Source organism: Penaeus chinensis, chromosome 39, assembly GCF_019202785.1.
Source record: "Penaeus chinensis breed Huanghai No. 1 chromosome 39, ASM1920278v2, whole genome shotgun sequence".
NCBI classification, from domain to species: domain Eukaryota; kingdom Metazoa; phylum Arthropoda; class Malacostraca; order Decapoda; family Penaeidae; genus Penaeus; species Penaeus chinensis.
Window position 1 is genome coordinate 6,156,350 of NC_061857.1, and position 10,000 is coordinate 6,166,349.

Genomic DNA, 10,000 nt, shown 5'->3' on the forward strand with positions numbered 1-10,000 from the left:
CCTGAGCTAAAGAAAATAAAAGTTGAAATTAACCTGTTGAAGTTACCCCCATATCCATAACAAAAGTTTTGAAAACATATTTGGCACCAAAGTTTCAGCAGCCACTAATAATTTTTTACTAATCTCACCAGCACACTGTGACAATTATTAACCCCGTATCCAGATGCTTCACTGCACGCACATGGCCCAAAGCATGGGTATTAGGTTTACTTGATTTGCCACTCTTGACAGGTTTGCAGCTCATAGGCCAGGTGCACACAAACACGTGTGTGGTAATGAGACTCATGTCTCCCGCTTGCAATGCTATTTTCTCTTTTTCTGCATAAGTGTTTTTAGCTTATTTACCATTTTCCAATGTCTACATTTGTCATCTGATTTGCTTTATTCAGATGGTAATAGACTGTTTTCCTTGCACAGACCAAATTTCCTTATAAGATAGTATAAATGTCGACCCCCACCTAATTGCCCAGGCCTTATGCTTGGCACACCATTTGTCACAAACTATTTTCTTAATTTCTGACATTATTTTTTGACCACATAAATTTTGGCTGCGGATACTTTTAACCCAATGGCGACGGGTCACGCCTACTGCCGTCATAACAATACGCCCGTCATAACAATACGCCCGATATGTGGCGTGCAGTTGTCCGCCGCGGCGGAGCGCCAAAGCGCCCCGAGGCAATGATTCGGCTTGATGTACCGAATTCACGCACTCAGAGTCAGCTCGTTGCCGCCGTTGGCCAGAGCGTACTTTTTTTTTAATTTTCTATACCCGTCGCTAATGGGTTAAGGCAACACAATGTGATGTCTATAAACTATTTTTTCTGGAGTTCATGTCGCACGTGCACAGTGTGGAATTCTCGAACTCTGCTGTCATCACAGTACCGAATCAATCACTATATTGTCTAATACAGGGAATTATGCCCCCAGCGACCCCAAACCCCCGCCCATTTAACCCTGTACTAACAGGGTGTCATAACAAACCGTAGGTCTGCGGGGTACAGCTGTACGCCGCAGCGACGCGCCAGAGCGCTTGGAGCGGGACATTTAGCTTGATGCCGTGGACTCCCACGCCCAAAGTCTACTCATAGCCATTAATTTACAGAGAATAGAATTTTGATTTATTTTCGTCACCCATCAGCATTGGGTCAAACAAAGAATCCTTCACATATTCACAGCAGAAGAGAACATCAGAGACTCGGCATCAGGTGTTCCCGTATGTCGGCCGTGTCCTCTATCCTGCTGTGGGTGGAGTGAGATTTCCAGACTGTGCACGCACAATTGGAACTCCCGTAAAACTAATCAATTGACATTGCATTGCGTTACTGTCAATATGGTAATTTGGAAATTATAAATATCACGTGCTGTTCTTTTACCCTCTCCTTCTGACAGCATCATTTGGAATTTCCCACTCTTGCTGCAGCCATCCTGTAAATGTATACCAAAATACTTCTTACACATTACAAAACTTTTACAATCAACTTACAACGGAAATGCCACGTGTGGAAAATGTTTTGAATTTCATAAACCTGCCCAATACAAGAAACGTTTAACTTGTAACACATGGCTGTGTGAAAATGAAACATATACTTTAATGCAAACCTCACTTTTCTAATGAAGGGCCAATAACTAACCTTTCACTGACACATGATTACAGAATCATAAACAGTCAATATCTCCAAGTTGCACAACATTTATTTATATACTCCCGACCAATTTTTCACAATCTAATTACAAAACATCTTTTGCAACAAATATTTCGAGTCATTTTGGCCAATGCTCAAAACACACGCACCTGCACTTTCTCCCTCAAATCACCTTAATCACAAATCAATTAAAGTCAGAAATCCATTAAATACCCAACCAACATTCCCACCTTAATTACTAAACCACACCGAACAGAAATCAACGACTTGCAGAGTATAAAATTCCTTACAATAACGAAAGAACAAGTTGCATCAGCTCCCTGGACGGCCCATATGTTTACTTGCCGTTCTTTTGTTTGTGTCAGAGACCGCGGCCTTAAAAAAGATGTCGCTGGGTCATTGGTTTTTGGGGGAGGGCGTCGTCATTTCTCCTTTTCGGTGGAGGGGCGTCGTGACCGGGGGTTTTCTGTGATAGGGTACACTTGATAACGATATGCGGAAGCATTTGAGATGAGAAATCTTTGACACACACGCAATATATATATATATATATATATATATATATATATATATATATATATATATATATATATATATTTAGATATATATGTATATATAGATATACAGACATATATCATATATATAATATATATATATATATCTATATATTTACATGTATACATACATACATACATACATACATATATATATAGATATATATATTACACACACACACGCACGCACGCACGTACGCGCACACACACACACACCCACACACTCACACACACACACACACACACACACACACACACACACACACACACACACACACACACACACACACACACACACACACACACACACACACACACACACACACACACACACACACACACACACACACAAGTAGACATTAGCAAGACTAAAAAGACAATGGGTAAGGGTAGATGTGTCACTTAAACGGGGAGAATGAGCTTGGTGATATACTCGCTGATAGAAGCCAAAGCCCCTGAATGAAATGGTCTGTCCAGAAAGGCATAAGGTCTTATAACAAACACTTTCTTCAAAAGAAACCACTTACCATTTCCACTGATCTAGTTAAGTTATGCCTGGCACTTACTTTATAGAACCTCGAGCAACTAGTGGCAATGGAGCACCAACAATATGAATTCAGTTATGGTGATCAGATAAATCATTTCTAACAGCTGTAATAGGTTGGGCCATAAAGCAAGGTCCAAGCAAATTTGGCCTTCACAATTCTCGCGAATGGCGGGTGACAAAGTATATTCAATAATAAATTGGGTCACATGGGCCACTGGAGGACTTGCGGTATTGAGCGCTGCTCCTGTTATTACTCTCGAGGATGCACTACCTCTCCTTAGGCCAATTATAGGTACTGTAAGACCCATTGTGCCTATTCCCTTGCCCTATGCCTCAGTCTTTTGATTTATTTGTGAAAATCTTTAGCTTTAAAATGTTCCAATAATCATTTTTATCCAGTGTCCAAAGATTTCCCCTAAACCTAGATGGGAGAGAGAAAATTACAGCAGGTGCTGATTTTATCGACCATTTTGGTTTTCAGGTGATAATTGCTCAATCTTATTCATATATATATATATATATATATATATATATATATATATATATATATATATATATATATATATATATATATATATATAACACACACAAAGTTGTCAAAGGAAGAAGTGTGGGATTCTGCAAGGGTGTAAGGGCAAGGTAGCGATTAGCAAAGGGAAAAAGGGGGTTTAGGGGCAACTAGATCACAGTTTAAGGAGGGACAGAATCCAGGGAAGGGGGCTGTTGCGACAAAGAGCCACATATTCCATCCGCTTCCAGGGGGAAACGGAAGGGTTAATGGGGAAGGAAGGAGGAATGATGCAGATAAAGCAGGGGGGGTGAAAAGGAGAAGGGTGGGTGTCGTTTGAGTGCAGAGGGAATGGGAGCAGAGAAAATGGACGATGGATGAAGAGTAGACATGTTATTTTGGGTCATGATCAGATCATTGAATGTCTTCGAGGGTTTCTAAAGTGGATTTGATTGAGGTGGTCTGACAAACAAAGGTTTTCTCATGAGGGGTAGAAGAGGTAGGATGAGGAGAGGATGTGGGTAGGAGACGAGATGGAGCGTTTAGATCACTGGTTCCTAACCTTTTTCATTTTGTGGCTCCCGACCAATATGTAATAATCTCCATGGCCCCTCTCAATGTCTGTCATCTTTTCAGATTCAATTATTATTTGTTACGGATAGTGTAATGGTGTCAATAACTGCAGGACAAGAACACTTTATGGAAAAATTCAAATTTATTGATATGTGACATATTTAGGTACTATCAGACAGGGACGTCATTTCAGTTTTTTCTTGGATGGGAGGACAAGTGTCGGTAGGCAAGCGATACGAACAAAATTGAAAAAAAAAAAATCTATTCTAAAGGCATTTTAAAGCTAGAGCTGGACCTAAGTAGTTGTAATTTAGATTTTAAAGTTTAAAAATGTGGTACTTAAGGGAGGGGGTAACCTAGAACCCACCAAATGACGCCCCTGACTATATGTGAAATAAAATTCAATTTAATTCGTCATATTTTCATATAGAATTTGCTTGGGAGAGGATGGGGTAGAAGGGGAAACGTAAGATGGATGATTGATGGATACAGGGGGATGTAGAAACATCTTGAGGGGAAGGGGGAGGGGGAGGGTGCAGTGAATGCAGCACTGGAATTGGGAGTAAGAGAAAAACCTCGTCGACGTGCTTCCAGTCTGGCCTCGCGTAATGTGAGGTCAAGTTTGAATCTGAGAGTTGCCGCCTCACACTCAAACTTGTGGAAAGGGCAGCCCCTTTAAAATACAATATGGGAGTCGCCAACATTGGCACATGTCAGACCAATCATTGTCGTAGACAGGGCAGTTTGTCGGGGAGATAGAGTAAAGTATTGTGGGAGGGATGAGGTTGGATAGGAATGGGTTTGCAAGTGAAGTCAATCAGGGTGTATAATGCTTGTTTAGGATTCGGATGTAACTATGACGAGGCGGAACGATCGGGCGGCAGCGGAAGGAAACTTTACCTACTTTTTTTAGAGGCATTGCCGCAAGAATGTTATGAGAGTAAGAGGTTTTAGAAGGGATCATACAAAAATCAATCCTATTTGGCTGGGCTAAACAAAATGCTCAAAATATTTGCAAAGGTGGAGGTAGTAGATGGACGAGGCCGTGTGGAAGAGGGAGTGGTGTTAAGTGAAGTATCATTGCGCAGAGTAGTAATAAAGAGGGATGGGGTAGTAGATGATGCAGATGATGTTGGGAGAGGAGGAATGTTACCTGGGTGGATGATTTCCTTGAGAAATGACCTGGGTGGATGCTTTGGACTAGACTGAAGTGATAGCAGGCGTTGAGGAGGGGGCACTCACACCCTCGGAAGTGGATAGTGGAAGGGAGAGAAGGAAAAGGAGAGGCGAAGAAGAAAAGATCATCCAAAATTAGTTGAGACCAGGGCTGAGGCCCAAGGTTGGGGTAATCACTGGCATTGGGCCTCAGTCTCCATCTCCTAAGCCCCACCAACAGCTACAATGGGCAAGGGATTGGAGGGGGGGGAAGTGTGTGTGTGTGTGTGTGTGTATATGTACACACACACACACACACACACACACACACACACACACACACACACACACACACACACACACACACACACACACACACACACACACACACACACACACACACACAAATTCATGGTATTTGCTACGCTGCTCACTTAAAGGTTCTAAATAAAAGGCAGTATGATATATTCAGTAATTTATTCATTACAGCTGTAATGTCCATTTATATATACATATACATATATATATATGTATGTGTGTATGTATGTGTATGTGTATGTATGTGTATATATATATATGTGTGTGTGTGTGTGTGTGTGTGTGTGTGTGTGTGTGTGTGTGTGTGTGTGTGTGTGTGTGTGTGTGTGTGTGTGTGTGTGTGTGTGTGTGTGTGTGTGTGTGTGACATTGCATTTTGTATGTAGATAAGTGTGTGTGAGTTTGAGTGTGTTTGTGTGTTTATGCCTGTGTGAATCTGAGAGCTTGTGTGTAACACCCAAATATAATGGGTATGTATATTCTTCCTTAACTTAGTTTATGAAGGAGCTGAGGATTTTATGAATGATATCCATGGTTATCTAGCAACTAGAAACAAATAAAATGATCTCGAAAACCAAAGAAAAAGAAAGATAGAAAGTATGGTCACTCAAGTGCTTGATTGCTGCAAAACTACATTACGACATTACCTCAAAAATTAATTAACATTTGTTTCATTACCTCAAGAATTAATTAACATTTGTTTCATTACCTCAAGAATTAATTAACATTTGTTTCATTACCTCAAGAATTAATTAACATTTGTTTCATTACCTCAAGAATTAATTAACATTGGTTTCATTGCCTCAAGAATTAATTAACATTGGTTTCATTACCTCAAGAATTAATTAACATTGGTTTCATTACCTCAAGAATTAATTAACATTTGTTTCATTACCTCAAGAATTAATTAACATTTGTTTCATTACCTCAAGAATTAATTAACATTTGTTTCATTACCTCAAGAATTAATTAACATTGGTTTCATTGCCTCAAGAATTAATTAACATTGGTTTCATTGCCTCAAGAATTAATTAACATTGGTTTCATTACCTCAAGAATTAATTAACATTTGTTTCATTACCTCAAGAATTAATTAACATTGGTTTCATTGCCTCAAGAATTAATTAACATTGGTTTCATTACCTCAAGAATTAATTAACATTTGTTTCATTACCTCAAGAATTAATTAACATTTGTTTCATTACCTCAAGAATTAATTAACATTGGTTTCATTGCCTCAAGAATTAATTAACATTGGTTTCATTACCTCAAGAATTAATTAACATTGGTTTCATTACCTCAAGAATTAATTAACATTTGTTTCATTACCTCAAGAATTAATTAACATTTGTTTCATTACCTCAAGAAAGTGCAACCTTCACTTTGGTGTTGAATGTTGACTCGATCTATATCAAACCTCCTTGACCTGCACTTTACGACAGCTGTTTTAGAACAAGCCTATTTCTAATGTACAGAATAACTTGTATAAGTGGTTCCATTACACAGCAATAACTTAAGTAGGCTGAAATTTTAGTGAATGTGAAACCAGAAAGGCTGAAAAGGAAAAAGGGAGAATGACACATAAATAATACACACACTATATGAATTTTAAGACCATAAATAATAGGAAACAAGAAATAATGACAATAATAATAATAATAATAATAATAATAATAATAATGATAATTATCATTATTATTAATGCTACTACTAATAATAATGAAGAAAAAATAGTGCTAAGAAGAATATCAAAAACATTAATACTACTAGTAATATATTATACTAAAAGCCTGTGAACTATTTCAGGATTTCCCAGCCTTCTAATAAAGCCTCAACTGCTGCAGAGCATGCATGTCTAATATCTCCATAAGCTACTTCTCATGCTAAATATGGCTAATGGCTGACAACAGTTTGCTCAATGATGTTAGTCTTAAAAGGACAGAGTGCTGAGAGACCTTCTTTTTGAGATATAAACCATTCAATAAGTAAATAGATTTCACACAATAATTTCTTATTTTTTAGACTATAGGAGAACCTTTCCATCTAACAATACCAATCAAATGATACAAGTACTTTAGTAAAAATGTTCCTATTTTGTAATATAAGAACTATAAATATAAAAAAAAAGGTAAGAATTCACTAATTTCACTGCATAAATTTTATGGGGAACAGGAATTCCTTTTATGCTATTATATTTTAAAGCATGAATATTACAAGCATCAGATCCATTCTCTATTTGATTGGAATGTTGAGCAGTCCATATTACAAACCAACTTTGTCTCGAAAATCTAGCGTTCACAAATGGGGTTCACTTGTAGAGGATAACCCGTCCAGCTGGTATGTAATTTCCATGATTAGTTTCCTTTACCTTCCTATCTCTTCTTATCCTAGTATTCTAGAATGTTTTGAAATTAGTATCTGCATATTATCTCCTAAGAAATAAAGGCATAAAAAAGACAAAAAGACAACTACAATCCAACTGCAATGACGTAACAACCAAGTTTAGACCTCTTAGAGTGATACTCATTCACAATACATTGCAAGAAAGCTACAAGTAATTGCTAAATTTCCAATACTGCATGGTTTTCCTTTTTTAACAGTTACTAAACACTAACTAAATAACAGGGATTTCTTTGTGCCAAGGCCACATACGTGACCCAGTCTCTTATCTGGCTACATCTCTAAAATTAGCATGAAATTAGATTAGAGCAACGGAAAGCTATCCAAAGCCCACTACTCTAACTGCTATAGAGAGAGAGTGAGAGAGAGAGAAAGAGAAATACTTGTAAGATAAAATCGGAAGCAAGTATAAGCTAAATTCATAATTCATTTTTTTTCACCTTGAGTACAAAAGTGCAATTACCGCATGTCCATTAACCAACATGCATTTTCATCAATTTTACCTGTTGGTTTCTTTTTTTGTTCTTTCCTGCTAAACATCACAACCTTCAGAAATGAGTATGTTTCATTACACACAAACACTGGAGAGGAAAGGCACGACGTGTATTGTAATTACCACTTTGTGTGTCTGGATGGCTTGAATAGACAAGTGCATGTGTATGTAGCTGAATACTTATGGATGAATGGATGGACAGAAAGATGTATACAGGAGTGCATAAAAAAAATAACTAAATACACTCAGTAGAAGATTTGAACATGAGAGGGACTGAATATGTAGAATCACAGATTGCAGTTATATATCTATCTGGATGGACAGTGGATGTGTATGACTGGGTGAACTGATCAATGAAGAGCAATTGAATTTATATGTCATCTGAATCACTGAATTCACTTAAACACTGTGTCTCACTGATAATATTACGCTTGATATATATACTCATCATCTGTCAAAATATATTCCATGATATCATGAATATTAAAACTCATGTACTATCAGTGAAGAATAAGTGAATCCTTGTTATCAGATACACACTAAATTCATGTATACTGTATCTCATTAACAATATACATAGTATACTTAATATATGAACTCATAACCCATCAAAAGCATGTCCTACCAATACATGAATATCATATCTACTGAACACAAACAAAGAAGTAGCTAAAATATATATATATATATATATATATATATATATATATATATATATATATATATATATATATATATATATATATCTGGGGGTCTAAACAGCCCAATAGCCTGCCAGTTACAGAGAGAAATTATTACAATTGTAATCATCCCCTGTCCTGTGAACTAATTCTTATAATGAGAACTGCAGCCTAATACAGGCAAGAGATTCTTGGGTATTAATTCAAAAATGAGCTTTTAAAGAATAAGATATAACACAGGATGGTTTGCTACAGCATTAATTCTCAAATTCTATGCAAGGCAAGTCATATCTAATTTCTGTAAGAAGATTATAACATAGAACTGAAGGGAAGTTTCTGCTTGTCCTTTACACATTTTCAAACTAACACGGAAACCCTATCATCATATTAAAACTGGATCAATGTACCTTGCACTGTACTCTTAATCTCAGAAGACTGGATTAAAAAATAAAACTTTTAGCACACAGTACAGGACATGTGTAGCAACACAAAATTATATCACATGTGTGTACCAAATATGTGTGTGTGTGTGTGTGTGTGTGTGTGTGTGTGTGTGTGTGTGTGTGTGTGTGTGTGTGTGTGTGTGTGTGTGTGTGTGTGTGCGTGTGTGTGCGTGTGTGTGCGTGTGTGTGCGTGTGTGTGCGTGTGTGTGCGTGTGTGTGCGTGTGTGTGCGTGTGCGTGCGTATGCGTGCGTGTGTGCGTGTGTGCGTGTGGGGGTGTGTGTGCATGTGCATGTATGTGTGCTAATTCATAAATGTATACCAGCATATGGTATATGTGTGTATTTTCTGAGTACAATATTATTGATAATCTATAAAAAATCTCCTAGATATCTAAAAGAGAATCATCATTACAAGTTTAAAAAAGTAGAAACCTATTAAACCTGACATTATCATATATATTTATTGCTACTGTTAAAAATTAGTCAGGTTACCTGTACTTAAAAAGTCATTTAAGTAGATCTTATCATATTTAAATATTCAATGCCTAAATCTAACATTTACAAAGACATAAAACTTTCTCTTATATTCTAGATTGCCACAAATTTTCTTACAAGGATTCTCTCTTTGGTCCTGATACATGAAAACATTACAAACTGGAAAAATTAAAATATCTGTATAACAGA

General features: G+C 37.1%; 2 protein-coding genes and 1 long non-coding RNA gene across 8 annotated transcripts in view; all 3 read right to left on the bottom strand.

Moving 5' to 3' along the window:
* Positions 1-2,053, bottom strand: part of LOC125046690 (translation initiation factor eIF-2B subunit delta-like) — a 13,643-nt gene extending 11,590 nt beyond the window's left edge. Inside the window, exon 1 of one of the 6 annotated variants that reach the window (XM_047644565.1) lies at positions 1,937-2,053. Coding sequence is in view for 3 of the 6 variants with exons in the window: in XM_047644559.1 (XP_047500515.1) it covers positions 1,487-1,565 (79 nt within the window). In the remaining 3 variants the exon portion in view is untranslated. Of the gene's footprint in view, positions 1-1,376; positions 1,425-1,486; positions 1,581-1,936 lie in introns of those variants that run through there. The other 5 variants (XM_047644563.1, XM_047644564.1, XM_047644559.1 and 2 more) reach the window with 5 other exon arrangements.
* A 3,888-nt stretch (positions 2,054-5,941) lies between these two features.
* On the bottom strand, positions 5,942-9,505 carry LOC125046662. Its single transcript, XR_007116658.1, has 2 exons — positions 6,661-9,505; positions 5,942-6,629 (listed from the first exon to the last, which is right to left on the bottom strand). It is a non-coding gene; the product is annotated as an uncharacterized LOC125046662 (long non-coding RNA).
* Positions 9,506-9,656: 151 nt separating this feature from the next.
* The window catches only part of LOC125046431 (pancreatic lipase-related protein 2-like), a gene marked incomplete at its 5' end in the record, with an annotated part of 2,458 nt that continues 2,114 nt past the window's right edge, over positions 9,657-10,000 (bottom strand). The window contains one exon of the mRNA XM_047644207.1: positions 9,657-10,000. This exon is cut by the window's right edge and continues 326 nt beyond it.